The sequence below is a fragment of the Anomaloglossus baeobatrachus genome, chromosome 6 (genome assembly GCF_048569485.1).
Source record: "Anomaloglossus baeobatrachus isolate aAnoBae1 chromosome 6, aAnoBae1.hap1, whole genome shotgun sequence".
In the NCBI taxonomy this organism is placed as follows: domain Eukaryota; kingdom Metazoa; phylum Chordata; class Amphibia; order Anura; family Aromobatidae; genus Anomaloglossus; species Anomaloglossus baeobatrachus.
Window position 1 is genome coordinate 170,939,814 of NC_134358.1, and position 21,414 is coordinate 170,961,227.

The 21,414-nt window shown below is 47.8% G+C and overlaps 1 protein-coding gene across 1 annotated transcript in view; it reads left to right on the top strand.

The window, feature by feature from the left end:
- Positions 1 to 1,802: 1,802 nt before the first annotated feature.
- The window catches only part of SMCHD1 (structural maintenance of chromosomes flexible hinge domain containing 1), a 437,194-nt gene continuing 417,582 nt past the window's right edge, over positions 1,803 to 21,414 (top strand). The window contains exon 1 of the mRNA XM_075316053.1: positions 1,803 to 2,144. Within this exon, the coding sequence (XP_075172168.1) occupies positions 1,980 to 2,144 (165 nt within the window). The 5' untranslated portion in view covers positions 1,803 to 1,979. The remainder of the gene's footprint in view (positions 2,145 to 21,414) is intronic.

Sequence of the window (21,414 nt, forward strand, 5' to 3'; positions counted from 1 at the left end):
CAAAATTATTTCTTATTTGGTGATACTTTCTTCTTAAAGACACAAGGCACAGTAATGGGCTCCAAAGTGGCCCCACCCTACGCAAACTGTTCCATGTCATCATTTGAGGAATTTATCGTTTATCCCAACTTACTGTTTAGAAAATTCTGTAAAATCTGGAAACGCTATATAGATGACATCTTTTGCTTGTGGGTGGGCCCATTGATGTCCCTACTACAATTTCATACCAAGGCTGCTTTATACATGAGGGGCTGGCTGCATTAGACATGGAGCATGGGGCTGCATTATACATGGAGCATGAGGGGGGCTGCCTGTATTATACATGGAGCATAGGGGGTTGCCTGCATTATGCATGGAGCATGGAGGGCTGGCTGCATTATACATGTAGCATGGGGGGCTGCATTATACATGAAACATGGGTGGCTGCATTATACATGGAGCATAGGGGGCTGCCTGCATTATACATGAAGCATAGGGGGCTGCCTGTAATATACATGGATCATGGGGGGCTGCCTGCATTATACATGGAGAACTATGGGGTGAATTATAATATATGGAGAACTATGGGGTGAATTATAATACATGGAGAACTATGGTAAATTGATTATAATTGGAGGGCTACTTTATACATGGATGACTTTGGGGTGCATTATAATATATGGAGGACTATGTGCTGCAGTATAATATATGGAGGACTGTGGGGTGAATTATAATACATGGAGAACTATGGGAAATGAATTATAATACATGGAGAACTATATAGCTGCAATCTAATATATGAAGGGTTATGTGGGACCCATTATACTATATGGAAGGCTATGCGGGGGCCATTATAGTATTTGGAGAACTATATACAAGGTGGACAAAGATACAAGCATGGGATGGGAATGTTTTGTTCTGAGGGAAAATAGCTCTTTTCCTCAGCACCCAGCTTTCCCATGCTCTGCTATACATCTCTCAGCACCCAGCTTTCCCATGCTCTGATATGGGAAAGCTGGGTGCTGAGGGAAAGATGTATAGCAGAGCCTGGGGAAGCTGGGTGCCGAGGACAAAATGGATATCAGAACATAGGAAAGCTGGGTGCTGATAGAGGGATTTCAGATCATGGGAAATCTGGGTGCTGAGGTAAGAGCCAAGTGTCAGCGTCATTATATCGTACCCCAAGTGTCAGTGTCATTGTCCCATACCCCAAGTGTCGGTGTACGTAGAGGGGGGGGCCAGGTCCGAACCTTGCACCGGGGCCCATCAAACTCTAGTTACGACACTCAATTGACGTAAAAAGGTGATCTGCTTTAAGTAGAATCGTGTCATTCATTGTCGGGACCCGTTGAAGCACATTCATCGTCCAGACACTACCTGCATCCCCCTGTACACAAGCACCGTGATGTTAATAATAAAGAAACATTTTACAATCGGTGCATGCCTCCCTCATTCTTCTCTCGTTTATGGCACACAGGGGGTGTCATGCTGACAAAAAACATTCACTACAAGAACAGGGCCATCACATTAGCTATCGCTCTGTCTTCATACATTGTAGTCAGCAGATCTAACAGGCCATGAAACTAGCCCGGTAGTTGTGTACACACATGGCCGGAACAAGCCAGAGTACTGTGACACCACAAGCGGCTCAGACATGTACCACTACTTTCCTGCCTGAGGTAAAATGAAAGCAGCGATCTGATTGGCTGTTCCGGGTAATTACTTAGTACTAGTACATGAATCCTTGGAGCCGCTCTCCCGCCGCCCATACTGTGTACTCCCGGCTGTATGAGTCTCTGCATAGTACTACCCCCATAGCCCCCACTCCGTGTCCCCAAGAGCCAGGCGCGCGCTCACACAAGCCTGGGTGTCACTCTCAGACTCTCTGCTTCTCGTAGGCGGATGTGACGTCACGGGCCCAGGTTTGAAGCGAAGCCCGGGGATTGCAGTGGAAAGCGCTTGCCGCTTACGACTGGCGACTTCTTATCGCTGACAGCGAGATGGCGGCGGTGCAGTTTTGTTCTGAAGAGCAGCACAATGGCGGGGGCACAAGTCACCCAGTGACTGTATTCGTGTATGACCGCCGTCTGCAGACGTCCTCCTGTGACGAAAAAAGTGTACGGGTTCGAGGAGGCTATGAGGAGATTCGCGCGGACATCCGTGAGGTGAGCCCCGGGACTGAGGGGGTGTACCGGGGACAGGCGAGCCCTGGGGCTGAGGGGGTGTACAGGGGGCAGGGGAGCCCGGGGCTGAGGGGTGTACAGGGGGCAGGGGAGCCCGGGGCTGAGGGGTGTACAGGGGGCAGGGGAGCCCGGGGCTGAGGGGTGTACAGGGGGCAGGGGAGCCCGGGGCTGAGGGGTGTACAGGGGGCAGGGGAGCCCGGGGCTGAGGGGTGTACAGGGGGCAGGGGAGCCCGGGGCTGAGGGGTGTACAGGGGGCAGGGGAGCCCGGGGCTGAGGGGTGTACAGGGGGCAGGGGAGCCCGGGGCTGAGGGGTGTACAGGGGGCAGGGGAGCCCGGGGCTGAGGGGTGTACAGGGGGCAGGGGAGCCCGGGGCTGAGGGGGTGTACAGGGGGCAGGTAATAGGCACGTGGGGATTGCTCTCAGCCGCTCACCAATGGCCCTTGTCCTTGTGGTTTCCCCTGCTGCACACTAGTTGTTTTTTTTTCCTTATTTCCTATGCTGACATACAGTGAGCATCTGAGCAAACGCATCTTCCTAGAAAAGAAAAACATAGCTGAATGAGGATTTCTCCAAATATCGACCTGCGAAGACGCTTAAAGATTTTGCAAAAAAAAAATTTTTTTTCTTTTGTCGAAAGATGTAAATTTTGTCACTGACTATTTTGCCACCAAAGTTCTAATTCATTCAAAGCTTCTGGTGTCATCCGCTTCACCACAAATCGTCCTCCGGTCAGTAACTCTTTATGATGTCAGCTCCACCAGCACTCCTTGTGAATATGGCGAGCGGGGGTGTCCATGTGTCATGTCCTGTCATACGCCGATTCTGTCACTTTTGCTTTAGCTTGGAGCAAATGATGTGATAATGTCAAAAAAACTGAAAATTGAGCAAAAATGACAACTTTTCAAAGCTTTTTACACCAGAAGACAAGTACCATAAAAACTTTGAATCTGGGCCTGAATGTTTGTTTTTATTTTATATTTTTTTTATATATATTTTGTTTACGCTTCTTTCGCTACTTTAAACGTAGGTGGGCAAATGGCCGTGGTTAGGCAACATTTTTGCATTATGACTTTTTAAAATGTTCTGTCCATTGTGTGGAGTGAAAATTGGGAAACACTACGGTATGTTTCCTTGAAAATAAGACACTGTGTTATAGGGGACATACTAAAAAGAATGATGAAAAGGAATAAATAAAAATAATGAAGTTAATAACTTATTAGGTGTATATTATGTAGATGTATAAAAGGTTTCTAGGGCAAGTTAGACATGGAATGAACATGAAATATCTGTAGATAATAGGAGAATGAATGTATATGCCATATAACCAGGTGTATATTACATTACCTGAGCATTATAGGTGTGGAATGATCATGAAATATATGTAGATAATAGGAGACTGAATGCATATGCCACATAACCAGGTGTATATTATGTTACCTGAGCATTATAGGTATGAAATGATCATGAAATATATGTAGATAATAGGCGAATGAATGCATATTGCATATAACCAGGTGCATATTACGTTACCTGAGCATTATAGGTGTGGAATGAGCATGAAATATATGTAGATAATAGGAGAATGAATGCATATGGCATATAACCAGGTGTATATTACATTACCTGAGCATTATAGGTGTGGAATGATCATGAAATATATGTAGATAATCAGGGCTGTGGAGTCGGTAAGCCAAACCTTCGACTCCGACTCCGACTCCTCAAATTCTCTTGCACCGACTCCGACTCCGGCTCCGACTCCGACTCCGGCTCCGACTCCGACTCCTACATATATTGCTTATAGTTAGGTGAAAAATTTATTGTAGTACATGAATATGTGTATGTGAACATCAGACATTTAATAATTTTTATGATACAATAATCAAGATATTTGGATAGAACATAAAATATATTTATTGGAATACAACTTTAGAACACAAAAAACTGTAATAAATTGTAAATATGTAATACACTATGTAATATACAGTAGATTACATATATATCTTGTGTGTGTGTATATACACTGTATATATATATTATATATATTACATATTTACAATTTATTAGTTTTTTTGTGTTCTAAAGTTGTATTCCAATAAATATTTTATGTTCTATCCAAATATCTTGATTATTGTATCATAAAAACAATTAAATGTCTGATGTTCACATTGTACTACAATAAATTTTTCACTTAAATATAAGCATTATACTAAATGTTGTTATTTAGTAAAATATTCAGCACATTCTGCATTGCACTCCTGTCCCCAATTTATTATATATTTTAGGAGTCGGAGTCGGTGCATTTTATACCGACTCCGACTCCGACTCCACCAAAATGAGCTCCGACTCCGACTCCACGACTCCGACTCCGACTCCACAGCCCTGTAGATAATAGGAGAATGAATGCATATGGCATATAACCAGGTGTATATTGTGTTACCTGAGCATTATAGGTATGGAATGATCATGAAATATATGTAGATAATAGGAGAATTAAGGAAACTAGAGTATGATCTCCAGCACTTCAAAGAAGTTTAAAAATATTTATTGAGGTTCTATTAAAAAAGATCCATCGATCATGAAAACAGTGAGGGGGGACACATTAAGAGAAATCCAACATGTTTCAGCTAGTAGAGCCTAAGGCTACTTTCACACATCAGTTTTTTCCCATCAGGTACAATCCGGAAAAAAACGGGTTAAACGGATTCGGTACCGCATCCGGTTTATCCCCATAGATTTGCATTGTTACCGGATTGTACCTGATGGCTTTGCATTGCATCCGTTTTTTTCCGGATGCGTCAAAATTTATCAAAGCGGCGGCCGGAGGCAACGTGTCTTGCAACGTTTTTTTGTCCGGCAAAATAAACCGCATCGCGCCGGATCCGGCACGATACGGCGTGTTTTACAATGAAAGCCTATGGACGCCGGATCCGGCGCAATGCAGTAAAAAATGGATGCGGCTACGGGTACTTTCACACCTCCGTTTTTTCTTCTGCGGCACAATCCGGCACTTTGCAGGAAAATCGCAACCGTTTTTTTTTGCTGCCGGTTGCGATTTTCCTGCATAGACTTTAATTAGTGCCGCATTGTGCCGCATGGCCTTGCGTTCCATCCGGTTTTTGCCGCATGGGGCAGATTTAGCCGATGCGGCGGCCGGATGGAACGTTGCCTGGCACCTTTTTTCGTGCGGCAAAAAAAACCGCATCGCGCCGCATTCGTCCGATGCGGCGCATCTCTCAATGCATGCCTATGGCGGCCGGATGCGGCGCGATGTGGCAAATACCGCATCCGGCCGCCGCATGCGGTTTTTGCCACTGCGCATGCTCAGTAGCATGCCGCAAGCGGCAAAAACCGGGCGGGCCGCATGGGAAAAACTTATGCAAAGGATGCGGTGTTTTCACCGCATCCGTTGCATAGCTTGCACAGCCGGATTGAGCCGCAGGGCTCAAGCCGGATGTGTGAAAGTAGCCTACCGGATCCGTTTTTGTAAACTGCGCATGCTCCAAATTAATTAAAAAAGCTGATCCTTCAAAAAAAAAAGGACAAACCAGATGCAAAAACGGATGCAAACCGTATTCACCGGATCCGGTTTTGTGCGCATCCGGCATAACGGATCCGTTAAAAACCGGATCCGGTGGATACGGTTTTACATTTTTTTGCCGGATCCTTTGGATCAGGAAAAAAAAGATTGTGCCTGAATGCAGAAAACTGATGTGTGAAAGTAGCCTTATTCAAGGATTGCACTTACATGTCTATTGTGCACACAGATATACTGAAAAGTTTCACTTGGAATGGAAAGGAACCTGGAAACAATTTCCAGTAATTGCTATGAGTACTAGCAATTACTGGAAATTGTTTCCAGGTTCCTTTCCATTCCAAGTGAAACTTTTCAGTATATCTGTGTGCACAATAGACATGTAAGTGCAATCCTTGAATAAGGCTCTACTAGCTGAAACATGTTGGATTTCTCTTAATGTGTCCCCCCTCACTGTTTTCATGGTCGATGGATATTTTTTAATAGAACCTCAATAAATATTTTTAACCTTCTTTGAAGTGCTGGAGATCATACTCTAGTTTCCTTGTCTGTGCTCTGCCTTTTGGCCAGGGCAGCTCCGTGCACCAACACCGATCCTGACCTGGACTTTAGGAAGGGTGAGCTGAACTACTTTTTCTATTTTCTGTCAATAGGAGAATTAATGCATATGGCATATAACCAGGTGTATTTTACGTTACCTGAGCATTATAGGTGTGGAATGATCATGAAATATATGTAGATAATAGAATGAATGCATATGGCATATAACCAGGTGTATATTGTGTTAACTGAGCATTATAGGTGTGTAATGATCATGAAATATATGTAGATAATAGGAGAATGAATGGATATGTCATATAACAAGGTGTATATTACGTTACCTGAGCATTATAGGTGGGGAATGATCATGAAATATATGTAGATAATAGGGGAATTAACACATTTCTTAGAATCAATCTTATAATCTTATAACCTTAATCAAGGTGGGAGTTGATCAGGGCTACGAGGGTTTTTATTGTTACCATGGTTAGAAAGGGGCGGACTCTAGAAATGTTGTTCACGTGCAAGAGACAAGAGATTGTATATAGGAAGTGAAGTGGAGATCGGTGTCAAACATGACACCCAGACAGTGAGCCTGCTGACTAGGTGTTACCGTGGTGCCGCACACTGAGAAGGAGATGTCAGATTTAGGGAGGCTAGTGGAGGGCGGGAGCAGAAGAAGTTCAGTTTTGGAAATACGTAATTACTTACCGGTAATGTGTTTTTTCCGAACCCATGACTGCACCACGAGAGAGAGGATCCGCCCATCAAGGACAGGAAACCTTCAGGATAAAAAGGGGCGGTCCTCTCCCCGCCTCAGTTGATTACAGAGCATGAGAGGACTGGTGTTCTTCGAGCACTCCTGTCAGCTTCCAATGTAGTAGAACTGAAAGCGTCGTGGGACCTCGTGTGGATTACGCCGGACCTGCAGGGTGTTTGGGGATTTAATAAAGTGGGGAAAGAGGGTATTTTTTTTTTGTCTTTTATTTCAAATAAAGGATTTTTCGGTATTTGTGTTTATTTACTTTCACTATAGATTAATCATGGGGGTGTCTTATAGATGCCTGCCATGATTAACCTAGGACTTAGTTCCAGCTATGGGCTGCCATTAACTCCTTATTACCCTGATTGCCACCGCACCAGGGCAATTCGGGATGAGCCGGTAGAATCCCGGGACTGTTGCATCTAATAGATGCGGCAATTCCGGGCAGCTGCTGATATTTGTAGGCTGGGGGGCTCCTGAGAGTACCAGCCCTCAGCCGTGTGGCTTTACTTTCGCTGGTATCAAAATTGGGAAAGGGGGTGGGGGGACCGCATGTCGTTTTTTTTTTTTGTTTTTTTTTAAACTTATATATTTATTGTACTGCACGATATAGACCCGCCCACTGGCTGCAGTGAGGAAGCTGTCACTCACCGTGGGGGGGCGTTGTCTTACTGCAACCAATCATAGGCGCCGGTGGGCAGGGAAAGCCGTGAATACGAGATGGAATGATGAGCCTGCGGCATTTTCAAAGCCGGAGAAGCCGCGGGAGCTTTGTGACAGCCGTGCAGCGCCGCCCCAGTGATCGGTGAGTATGAGAGAGTGGGTGAGAGGGAGAGATAGAGAGATTGACAGAGAGAGAGATTTTTTTAACGAGAAAGGAATTTATACATCTGAGCATGCTCAGTTAAAAAACCGGATCCGTCGGTGGAATGCGTTTTTTGACACATTACGATGGATCTGGCGCCCACAGGACTTGAGTTTACAACACCGCGCCGTATCCGGCGCGATGCGTTTTTTTTGCCGGTGACAAAGTTTCCTTGTGCGTCCTTTCCGGCAGCCGGTCACAGAAATTTCACCAGATCCGGCGCACGCCGAATAAAACGCAAGGGCATCAGGCACAATCCGGCGCTAATACAATTCAATGAGGATAAACACATCCGGCGCCGGATCCGTTTTATCCGGTATTCGTCAGATTGTGCCTGACGGCAAAAACCGGATGTGTAAAAGTAGCCTAATTGGCTGGCAGAGCTCTTAACATGATGTCACTGCTGCAACCAAACTAGAGATTAGGACAGCAGAAAAGACATGGAACAAAAGTTTAATGAAAACGCCAAACCCTTTTAATGTTTTCATGATCGGGCACTCTTCCTTTTATACCCTTTCATTTTTTCCTCCCCTTTTTCCAAGAGCCATTACTATTTTATTTTTCATCCACATAGCCTTATGAGGCTTATTTTTTGCGGGACGAGTTGTACTTTTTAATGACATCATTTTATCATGTAATAAAAATTACAAGTGCTTTGAATTTGCAAGGAAAAATGCAATTTCACAATTTTTTAATTTATTTCTTTATCGTTCCTATGGGAGACCCAGACATTGGGGTGTATAGCTTCTGCCTCCGGAGGACACACAAAGTACTACACTCAAAAGTGTAGCTCCTCCCTCTGAGCTTATACACCCCCTGGAGAAACCAGATCTAGCCCGTTCATTGCTTTGTGTTCAGGAGGCATACATCCACACATGCATTCTCATCTGATTTTTCAATTTTGGAAAGAGTTTGAAGAAAAGCGGGTCCAAGTCTGGACCCCCGGCATGTCCCTTCTCACCCCACTGTGCAGGCGGTGCTGTTAAGGTTGATTCCAAGGCTGGAGCCTTACATGCCGTGCTCCTTCACCATCCCTCGGGCTCTGGCTTGAAGTGGGAGCCAGCACGGTTCTCCATGCTTTGCAGGAGACCGGTCTCCATCCGCAGCCCTTCAGGATCCTGCTGGACGGAGCACTCATCCCCAGGGACTTGGAACCCTGCGTCTCAGCAAGCTAAGTACCTGAGACGTTTATATTCGGGGGGTCCCTGTACTTTATTATGGTGGGAGAGTGTGCTGAGTGAGTTTTCTGACATTTCCGGCCGGTTCTCTGGCTGTCGCCTGAGAACCGCGCCGATGGTGCCTGCGCGCTGGCCGCACCGCTCAAATTTAGGCCCCGGCTTCGCCGGAGGCCTACTTTCGGTTTCTCTGCCCTCGCATGTCATTCATGCAGAGGGACAGTGCGGCTCCGCCCAGCGGCTGTTTTGCACAGGGGAGAGACACTCCTCACTGAGTACATGTCTCCTCCCCTGTAAGTCTATTTGGCCCTCCAGATCCCGCTCTCTGAGTTGGTCCCGCCCCCTCTCCTCGCTCCGGCGCCATTTTATCAGCGTTTTTCTCTGCGATCATCACTGGCTGCAGCATCCCTGCTGAGGTGCTTGGGGGTCCGGGCTTTGGGATCTGGAGGGCACACAACACCGCTCCAGCGGTCTGGTAAGCCACAACCTCTGGTTGTGGGCCTCTGTATATACTCTCTGGGGGTCACTCTGGCAGAGCCCCCACTTCAGCAGCATGTCTCACACGAGGAGCAAGGCTCCAAAGCTGTATTCAATATGCACTGCATGTAAGCTCCTACTGCCTGAACAGAGCACCAATCCCCATTGTGCTGCCTGCTCTAACCCGACGATGCCTCAGCCTGGAATCGTACCCCCAGGGGTCTCTCCGGCTGCTCCGGCTCCTGTGGCTGAACCCCCGGCTTGGGTAGAATCCTTATCTAGGTCTATCACCCAATCTTTTGCAGACTCCATGGGACAGCTGTCCCGGACTTTGCTGAACATGCATCAGCCCCCTTCACAGGGTGCCTCTGCTGCTAGGGCTCTCTCAGCGGAGCTCACAGAGGATTCTTCATCTGGTCCCAGGCCCCGTCCTCCTAAGAGGAGACGTAGAGCTCCCTCCCCTTCCTCGTCCCGCGGCTCTGTTTCAGAGGCTGACTCGCGGGACGAGGAGGATGCCCTTACAGGGGGCTCGGATGCTACCTCCATGTGCCCCATTGCTCTGTCCGAAAGTGACTCAGATGTTAGTGATTTGATTGCGTCCATTAATTCTGTACTGGACCTCAATCCGCCAGTATCAGAGGAACCTCCCTCTCTGGCAGAAAAGCACCAGTTTACCTTGCCTAAGAGGACAAAGAGTGTGTTCTTTAACCGCTCCAGTTTTCAGGCCGCTGTGACCAAGCCTAGGGCCTGTCCTGACAAACGCTTCCCGAAGCGTGGTTCTGATGACCGTTTTCCCTTTCCACCTGAGGTGGTCAAGGAGTGGGCTCATTCACCAAAGGTAGACCCCCCGGTGTCTAGACTCTCAGCCCGGACCGTGGTATCAGTGGCTGATGGCACCTCTCTTAAGGATTCCACTGACCGTCAGGTTGACCTTCTGGCCAAATCTGTATATGAGGCGGCAGGGGCCTCGTTCTCCCCATCTTTTGCAGCAGTGTGGGCTCTCAAAGCCATCTCTGCTTCTCTGGAGGGGATGCATTCCCTCACTAAGGAATCTATGCCTGAGATGGTTACCTTAACTGCTCAGGCTTCAGCTTTTTCATCCTATGCCATGTCTGCCATGCTGGAGGCTTCTCACCGCACTGCGGTGGCTTCGGCCAATTCCCTCGCTGTCCGCAGGATCTTGTGGCTTCGAGAGTGGAAGGCAGATGCTTCTTCAAAGAAGTACCTTGCTGGACTCCCTTTTGCTGGGTCCCGGCTGTTCGGTGAACAGCTGGATGAAATTATTAAGGAAGCTACTGGCGGGAAGAGTACTTCCATGCCACAAACCAAAACCAGGAAACCTGTCCAGGGTAGGACCCAGTCGATTTTTCGTTCCTTTCGTTCCTCCAACTGGTCGTCCTCTAAGCCCTTGGCCTCATCCACTAACTCAGCCAAGGACCAAAAATCCAACTGGCGCACAAAGGTGCGTCCACAGAAGACCTCAAGAGCTGCTGCCACTAAGGCAGCCTCCTCTTGACTATCTGTCCGCGCCAGCAACGTCCTTAGTCGGTGGCAGGCTCTCCCACTTTGGCGACACGTGGTTTCAACACGTCTCCGATCAGTGGGTAAGGGATATCTTCTCCCAAGGCTACAGGATAGAATTCTCTTCCAGCCCGCCAAACAGATTTTTTCTGTCAACTCCCCCCTGCTCCAAGGCCGCCGCCTTCTCTCAGGCCGTGGCATCCCTGCAGGCCAACGGAGTAATTGTACCGGTTCCCGCCCGGGAACGGTTCAGAGGTTTCTACTCAAATCTCTTCCTAGTCTCCAAAAAAGACGGTTCCTTCCGGCCCATCCTGGATCTCAAGCTTCTCAACAAGCATGTTCAGGTGCGGCATTTTCGCATGGAGTCCCTGCAGTCAGTCATTGCATCAATGACCCAAGGGGATTTCCTGGCATCCATCGACATCAGAGATGCCTATCTGCATGTGCCAATTGCAGTTTCACACCAGCGTTGGCTACGTTTTGCAATCGGAGAGGAACATTTCCAATTCGTGGCTCTCCCCTTCGGGTTAGCCACGGCCCCTCGAGTATTCACCAAGGTCATGGCAGCAGTGGTTGCGGTTCTGCACCTACAGGGGTTGGCAGTGATTCCTTACCTGGACGACCTTCTAGTCAAGGCTTCATCCAGCGCAGACTGTCAGCGGAGTGTCTCGCTCACTCTTGCCACTCTAGCCCAATTCGGGTGGATTGTCAATCTTCCCAAATCCACTCTGACTCCGACTCAGTGTCTCACGTACCTAGGGATGCAGTTCGAGACTCTGCCGGCACTTGTGAAGTTGCCCTTAGTCAAACAACAGTCCCTCCAACTGGCGGTGCGCTCTCTGCTGAGGCCCCGCCGTTATTCCATCAGGCACCTGATGCAGGTGCTGGGTCAGATGGTGGCGTCAATGGAGGCTGTTCCCTTTGCCCAGTTCCATCTGCGTTCTCTGCAGCTGGACATTCTCCGCTGTTGGGACAAGCGGCCTTCCTCCTTGCACAGGTTAGTGGCTCTGTCGCCACAGACCAGGAGCTCTCTTCAGTGGTGGCTTCGGCCTCTCTCTTTGTCTCAGGGGCGCTCCTTCCTGACTCCGTCCTGGGTGATTTTCACCACGGATGCCAGTCTATCCGGCTGGGGAGCGGTATGTCTCCACCACCGAGCGCAGGGCACTTGGACGCCGTCCGAGTCAGCCCTCTCGATCAATGTGCTGGAAACCAGAGCTGTGCTTCTAGCTCTCCTAGCCTTTCACCACCTGTTGGCGGGCAAGCACATCCGAGTCCAGTCAGACAACGCGACAGCGGTTGCCTACATCAATCACCAAGGCGGGACACGCAGCCGCCTGGCAATGTTGGAGGTCCAACGCATTCTTCAATGGACGGAGGACTCCAAGTCCACCATATCCGCAGTCCACATCCCAGGCGTGGAAAACTGGGAAGCAGATTATCTCAGCCGTCAAACCGTGGACAGTGGCGAGTGGTCCCTGCACCCGGCAGTGTTTCAGTCAATCTGCTGCAAGTGGGGCACTCCGGAAGTGGACCTAATGGCATCCCGTCACAACAACAAGGTTCCGGTTTACGTGGCTCGCTCCCACGATCCTCAGGCCTTCGCTGCGGACGCTCTGGTTCAAGACTGGTCCCAGTTTCGTCTGTCCTACGTGTTTCCCCCTCTAGCTCTCTTGCCCAGAGTCCTGCGCAAGATCGGAATGGAGGGCCGTCGAGTCATCCTCATTGCTCCGGACTGGCCCAGGCGAGCTTGGTACCCAGACCTGCTTCATCTGTCCGTAGAGGTGCCGTGGCATCTCCCGGACCGTCCAGACCTTCTCTCACAAGGTCCGTTTTTCCGCCAGAATTCTGCGGCTCTCAAATTGACGGCGTGGCTCTTGAGTCCTGGATCTTGACGGCTTCTGGTATTCCTCCTGAAGTCATCTCCACTATGACTCGGGCCCGTAAGTCTTCCTCCGCCAAGATCTATCACAGGACTTGGAAAATTTTCCTGTCCTGGTGTCGCTCTTCCGGCCATCCTCCTTGGCCATTCTCCTACAGTCCGGTCTGCAGCTGGGACTGTCCCTCAACTCTCTCAAGGGACAAGTCTCAGCTCTGTCAGTGCTGTTCCAGCGGCGTCTCGCCCGGCTGGCTCAGGTCCGCACCTTCATGCAGGGCGCGTCTCACATCATTCCGCCTTACCGGCGGCCCTTGGATCCCTGGGACCTCAATTTGGTTCTCACGGTTTTGAAGAAACCCCCCTTTGAGCCTCTTAGGGAGGTTTCTTTGTTTCGTCTTTCACAGAAAGTGATCTTTCTGGTGGCCATAACTTCCCTCAGGAGAGTCTCTGATTTGGCTGCGCTCTCTTCGGAGTCACCTTTTTTTGTTTTTCATCAAGACAAGGTGGTTCTCCGTCCGACTCCGGACTTTCTTTCTAAGGTGGTCTCTCCTTTCCACCTTAACCAGGACATTACCCTACCTTCCTTTTGTCCGGCTCCTGTTCATCGCTTTGAAAAAGCGTTGCATACTCTGGATCTGGTGTGGGCGCTCCGGATCTATGTGTCTCGCACCGCTGTCCTTAGGCGGTGCACCTCTCTTTTTGTGCTAACCACAGGTCGGCGCAAGGGCCTCTCTGCTTCTAAGCCGACCGACCTTAGCCCGTTGGATTAGGTCCACCATTTCGGATGCCTACCTGGGTTCTCAGGTGCCTCCCCCGCCGGGGATCAAGGCACACTCGACCAGAGCTGTCGGTGCCTCTTGGGCTTTCAGGCACCAGGCTACGGCTCAGCAAGTCTGTCAGGCTGCCACTTGGACTAGCCTGCATACCTTTTCAAAGCACTACCAAGTGCATACTCATGCTTCGGCAGATGCGAGCTTGGGCAGACGCATCCTTCAGGCGGCTGTCGGCCACTTGTGAAGTTAGGCTCCGCCTACTTCTCAGTTTTTCTGTTTATTCCCACCCATGGACTGCTTTGAGACGTCCCAATGTCTGGGTCTCCCATAGGAACGATAAAGAAAAAGAGAATTTTGTTTACTTACCGTAAATTCTTTTTCTTATAGTTCCGTATTGGGAGACCCAGCACCCTCCCTGTTGCCTGTTGGCATTTTCTTGTTCCGCGTGTTATCACCGGCTGTTGTCGTAGACAGAGGCTCCGGTTGTTCCGGTTCTTGCTCTGTTTTTACTTGTGGATGGCTATTCTCCTTCAGCTTTTGCACTAAACTGGCTAGATCTGGTTTCTCCAGGGGGTGTATAAGCTCAGAGGGAGGAGCTACACTTTTGAGTGTAGTACTTTGTGTGTCCTCCGGAGGCAGAAGCTATACAGCCAATGTCTGGGTCTCCCAATACGGAACTATAAGAAAAAGAATTTACGGTAAGTAAACAAAATTCTCTTTTTTTTATTTAATATCTTCACTCAATGGTAAAATTGACCATGCAATATGATTCTCCAGGGAAGTTCAAATACTCAGATTCCAAACAAATAAAAAAAAACAAACTTCATAAGTGGTGATTTTTTTTTTTATTTGCTATAGATTTTACTCTTATGAATGCAGCTAAACTAAATGTGTACTTTTTTTTTTTTTTATGTCTAATTGGGCAAAAGGGAGTAATTTAAACTTGTTTTTCCCAATTTTTCATTGTATTTAATAGTTTCTTCAGGGGTCTTGAAGCTGCGATTGTCCTATCGTTTATGATATACAGACGAGTGCATCATCGCTGCTCAGTACAGCAGAAATCACGATCTCCTTTGAATGCTGGTTCATAGCTAGTTTTTACAGGGAGATCATCAAGACACATGAGTTATCTGCTGACCTTCAGCTGTGATCGCTTCACCAGTGACGAATGACGCTCCCCTCGGCCTGTGCATGTTAAAGGGAGACTGTCACCAGATTTTGGCTGTATAAGCTGTGGCCACCACCAGTAAACTCTTATATACAGCGTCATCCAAGTAGCCACCCATAATCTCGCGCATGCGCAGTGGCACTATCGCTGGACAGCACTGTTTTCAAATCACGAGCGCCGGTGATCTTATTGCGCAGGCGCGAGATTATGGGCGACTACTTGGATGATGCTGGTGATGACATTGTCACCACCAGCGTCATCCAAGTACCCGCCCATAATCTCGCGCCTGCGCAATAAGATCACCGGCGCTCGTGATTTGAACAGTGCTCAGTCCCGCGATAGTGCCACTGGGCATGCGCGAGACTTCAGGAGCACTACGTAACATGAGGGCGGCGGCCTCATCTGTCAATCAACACTGGGCGGATGGCTAACAGCGGCAGGAGGGGGAATAACGGACGCAATACAGCCCACCCCCATGGCCAGCAAACCTCATTAGCATACCAAAAGGTAATATTTTACAAAGTGTTTATTTAGGTCTGAAAAGGGGGGCCAGTAGCAAGAAGAACCTTTTTAGAATGCAGCCCAGGAGCTGCAGAAGGGGATTCTTTTAGTTTAATAGCGAAAATTCTAGTGACAGGTTCCCTTTAACCTCATAACGACGGCCGTATGACTTAAAGCGGCGGAAAAACGGTACTTATTCTTTTCCGCCGCTTTAAAGCGTCGGTCCGAAAAAAGCCTGTAGCGCCCCCCAGTGACCGAAAATCTCGGGGGTTTCAGCTACCGGGGGTAGCTGAGACCCCCCAGATTATGAATCGGGGGGGTTGGGGTTTTGACCCCGATAATGTGATTGCCGGTATACACCGTATACCGACGATCACATAAAAAAAAAAAAAGAAATGGCTGGTTAAAACTGATTTCTTTTTCATCTGACGTGATCAAACATGTCAGATGAGAAAGAAATATAAACCCCTAGTGCCCCCAAGGCCCTCGGTACCGGAGAGTACCCCCCCACCCCTACCCCCCCTCCGGAACGTTCAAAATGGCGCCGAAGCGCACCGAAAACTGCCGCCGCCGGCGGCTCTGCATTCATTTCCCTCCGATCTGAAATGATCAAACATTTCAGATCGGAGGGAAATGTCCTCCCCCTGAGCCCTTCTCCGGTTCTCCAGAGCCCCCTCCGGTTCTCCAGAGCCCCCTCCGGTTCTCCAGAGCCCCCTCCGGTTCTCCAGAGCCCCCTCCGGTTCTCCAGAGCCCCCTCCGGTTCTCCAGAGCCCCCTCCGGTTCTCCAGAGCCCCCTCCGGTTCTCCAGAGCCCTCCCCCTTCCCCCCTCCGGAGCATGCAAAATGGAGTCGCGCACAGTAGCGCGCGGCTGCATTCATCCTGCTCTCATTTGTGTCGCATGTGACACGTCACATGCGACAGAAAAGTCGTCCCCAGGTCCTGCCAGGTCTCCCGCCGTCACCCCCCGGTCTTCCCCGGTACCTGGCCGCTGCTCCGGTCCCCGCGATCACTCCGCCTCCTTCTGGAAAGCTGGCTGTGCATGTGCAGACAGCGGCTATCAGCTGGCTCCTTGCAAGCAGGGACGCTGACCTCGCTGCTGCTCATGCTGCTGTACTGTGGACCGGGGGAGCGTGAGTGCAGTAATCTGCAGCCACACTCCTCACTTGGAGGGCCTGCTGTTCTAGAAAATGGGGGGATACGTTCTCTGAGCGTGCCCCTCATATTCTGGAATGAGTATCCAATCCAATTTGAGGGGGACCCCACTTTTTTTTTTTATTTTTTATTATTTCTAAATAATTATAAAAAACAGCCTGAGGTGACCTCCAAATTGGATCACCAGCCAAGGTGAAGCTGCCAGCTGTGGTCTACAGGCTGCAATCGTCTACCCCCCATGTTTTTTTTTTTTTTTTTTTTAAATTATTTATATTTGGGCTAAATACAAGGCACAACACAAAAGTCACTAACTGGCACCAGCTTAGAATATGCAAGGGGTGGGACATTATATATGTGTTAGACATCTATCCATCCATCCATCCTAGCTCTTTAGGCTATGTGCCCACAATCAGGATTTGCAGCATTTTGGAGGCAGAGTGTTTTCACTGTGTCCATAACGCTGCGTTGTGCAGTACAAGCACAGAGGAAGGATTTTTAGAAATCTCCTGCCCACATCACTTTTCTCTGCAGCATAAACTGACCTGCGGTGCGGCTTCGTGAGCAGCAGGATGTCAATTTATGATGCAGAGACTAAAGTGTTCTTCGGAGGGAGAATAAAGTCCGCAGCAGCCCGAACCCGGATTGTATGCACAGGCAGCTGCGTTCTCCCGTGGACAGCACATACATCTCCGCAGGAGGGCTGGCACTGCATCCTAGACACAGTGTCGTTGGATTGTGAGCAGGTAACCTAAAAGTGAGAAATATGGCGCTACAGCAACATTTTTGTGAAGTACCTGTAGATTCAAAATTCTCACGATACCCCTGAATAAAGTGCTTGAAGGATCTAGTTTCCAAAATGGTCACTTATGGGGGTTTCTGCTGTATAGTTGCCCTAGGGACTCTGCAAATGCGACATGGTGCCTACAATTTATTTCAACTTTTACAAAATTCAAATTGTGCTCCTTTCGTTCTGAGCTTTACTGTTTGTCCAAACAAAGGGGTTTTTTTGCCACATATGGGGTATCACTGCGCTCATAACAAATTGCATAGCAAACTGTGTGGTCTATTTCTTGGTATTTCCTCTTGAAAAAAGGAGGAATTTGGTGCTAAAGCAACATTTTTATCAAATTCTATGAAGTACCTGTGGGATCAAAATGCACACTATACCCCTAGATTAAATTCTTGAGAGGTCTAGTTTCCAGAATGGGGTTACTTGTGGGGGAGCTCCACTGTTTAGGTACTTCATGGGGTCTCCAAACGCAACATGGCGTTCTCTAATGATTCCTGCCAATTTTGAAGTCAAATAGCGCTCCTTTCCTTCCGAGCCCTGCCGTGCACCCAAACAGTTAATTTCCACCACATATGAGATATCGTTGTACTCAGGAGAAATTGCACAATACATTTTATGGTGCATTTTTTTTCCTGTTACTTCTGTGAAAAAAAAGCTACCTGGTTGAAGTAACAATTTTGTGGTAACTTTTTTTTATTTTCATGGCTCAATGTTATAAAATTCTGTGAAGCACCCAGGGGTTCAGGGTACTCAACAAACATCTAGATAAATTCCGTGAGGGGTCTATTTTTCAAAATAAGGCCACATGTTGGGGAGCTTCACTGTATAGGCACCTCAGGGGCTCTCTAAACACAACATGGCGTCCGCTATTGATTCCAGCCAATTTTGCAGTCAAATGGCACTCCTTCCCTTCCGAGCCCTGCCGTGCGCCCAAACTCTTGATTTCCACCACATATAAGGTATTGCCAAACTCAGGAGAAATTGCAAAATAAATTTCATAGTGATTTTTTTTCCTTTTACCCTTGGGAGAAAAAAAGCTACCTGGTTGAAGTAACAATTTTGTGGTAACATTTTATTTTTTATTTTCATGGCTCAACGTTATAAAATTCTGATGAAGCACCTGGGGGTTCAGGGTACTCACTAAACATCTAGATAAATTCCTTGAGGTGCCTAGTTTCCAAAATGGGGTCACTTGTGGGGGTTTCTGCTATTTTCGCACCTTAGGGGCCCTACAAATGCGACATGGTGCCCGCACTTTTACAGCCAAACTTCCTTTCCAAAATTCAAATATTGCTCCTTCCATTCCAAGCCCTCCCAATTTCTCAAACAAAGGTTTGTGTCCACATTTGAGGTATCCCCACGCTCATAAGAAAATGGGTAACAAACGTTGGGTCCAATTTTTGGAATTACCTCTTGAAAAAGTGAGAAAATTGATGCTAAAACAACATTTTTGAGAAAAAATAAAGGAAGATTTTCAATATGACAACGTAATGTTATCAAAATCTGTGAAGTACCTGTGGGTCCCAAATGCTCACTATACCCCTATATAGAAGCCTTGAGAGGTCCAGTTTCCAAAATGGCATCACTTGTGAGGGGTTTCTGCTTTTTAGGTACCTTAGCGGACCTGTAAATGCGACATGGTGCCCGCAATCTGTTTCAGCCAAATTTGCTTTCCAAAATTCTAATATTGCTCCTTCTGTTCTGATCCCTCCCATTTGTCAAAATAGAGGTTTCTGACCACATGTAGGGTATTGGCGCGTTCATAAAAAAGTGGGTAACAAGTTTTGAGGTCCATTTTGTTGTGTTATTTCTTCTAAATGTGAATACATTTGGAGTAGAGCAACATTTTTAGGTAAAATTTTATTTTTTGCTTTTTTTCATTCCACATTGCTTTAGTTCCTGTTATGCACTTGAAGGGTTAATAAACTTCTCGGATGTGGTTTTGAGTAGTTTGGGGGGTGCAGTTTTTCGAATCAGGTTTTGATGGTTTTGTAAGTTTTGATGTAAAAATGAGAAATTGCTCATAAAATTTGAACTCCTAACTTCCTAACAAAACAAAAAAAAAATTGTTTCCAAAATTGCGCTTATGTAAAGTAGGCATGTGGGAAATGTTATTTATTAACTATATTGTGTCACAGAAATCTCTGGTTTAACGGTATAAAAATTCAAAAGTTAAAAATTGCAAATTTTCCAAAATGTTTGCCAAAATTCATTTTTTTTTATAAAGAAACGCAAAAAATATTGTCCAAAATTTTGTACTAACATGAAGTCCAATATGTCACGAAAAAACAATCTAAATCACCAGGATCCGTTGAAGCGTTCCAGAGTTATAATTATAACCTCATGAAGTGACACTGGTCAGAATTGCAAAATTTGTTTTGGTCATTAAGGTGAAAATTAGCTCTGTCACTAAGGGGTTAAAGGCAAAGACGCGATCTTTGATGTACCATTATTTCTAAGGTAGTGAAGAGTTTAAAGACTTGTTCCCATTTTCTTAGAAGGATATTGTCGGCTACTGCTTGTATAAAAAAAATTACTTTTAAAATTTAGTGCTTACAAAAAACATTCTTGAGAGCTTTTGTTTACAGTTTGTTTCCCAGGAGACTGACCACCGTTGCCGTATAGCTTGCAAGCAGTATGCTGAAGCTGGCCAGGATTGGGAGGTAACTACGTGCCCCAGCAATCCTTGCCAGCTTGAAAATGGTGCTTACAAGACTCAACAATCTCATAAGCACTGCATATGTTCTACTGTCTAGCAGTTGGGGTCGGTCTCCAAGGTAACAAGCTTTAAATAAAAAGAAAGAAGTGTTAATATGTCAATAAAGGCTGAATATGTGAATAAATGCAAATTGAAGCCAAATGTTAGTGCCATATATATAACATTTATTATTACTAATAATAATAATAATAATATTTCTTCAGCGCTCTATTGGGAGACCCAGACGATTGGGGTATAGCTACTGCCCTCTGGAGGCCACACAAAGCACTACATTAAAAGTGCAAGGCCCCTCCCCCTCTGGCTATACCCCCCCGTGGTATCACGGGTTCTCCAGTTTTAGCTTTGTGTGCGAAGGAGGTCAGACATTCCATGCATAGCTCCACAGATTTTAGTCAGCAGCAGCTGCTGACTGTTTCGGATGGAAGAAAAGAGGACACATATAGTGTCCCCAGCATGCTCCCTTCTCACCCCTGGATGGTGTTGTAAGGTTGAGGTACCTATTGCTGGTACAGGGCTGGAGCCTGACATGCTGTTTTCCTTCCACATCCCCTGGTAGGGCTCTGTGGAAGTGGGATCCTGCCGGCCTCTCAGCTCTGATGCCGGGCTCCATCCACAGACCCATTAGAACCTGATGGATTCGGAGCAGGAGTACGATCAGGGACAGGCCCTGCATCATACAGGTACTCTGTGTCCCCGGCAGGCACAGACACACTCCGGGCTGGCTGGGTGTTGTAGTGCGCCGGGGACCGCAACGTGGAGTTGGTGTCCCTACAGATTACTGGGGGACTTTTTTGTATATGGGAACGCAGCGCCGACCCCCTCTGGACCGGGCGGCGCTGCTGTGACTTGTGGTGCGCCGGGGATCCGCCGTCCGCGCTTTTACGGCGGCGGCGGTTATAAATTTAGTCCCCGGCTTTTTGGGCCTAGGACGCCGGCAGCTCCGTTTCGTTCCCGCCCCCACCCTGTCATTCAGGGTAGGGGAGAGACGCTGTTCGCTAGCAGCGACGAGGGCTGGAGCCTGTTTTACATGCTCCAGCCCTCTCACTTGGCACAGAGGGAAGCAGGCTTCCCGCTCTTGGCCAGGAACGCCCAGGGCCCGCCCCCCTTCCTCTCTCGAGACGCCGGCAGCCATTACATGCATGCCTGGCTGGAGGAAGGACGCAAGGCTCTGGGAGACCTGGACTAGGGGCTATCTGGCGACCACACACCCGCTTTTTAAGCGGGCGGTAAGCGATTTTTCTGTGCTGGTCCCTCTAGTGCCTCACTGTGTATCAGTGTACTGGGTACAGATATATAGTTATTGTATTACTTGCACTGTGAGGTGCGCTTCTGGCTGCATATCCCAGATCGCTCTGTGGAAGCAGCAACATGTCATCCTCAAAACGCAAGGCGGCCAAGGC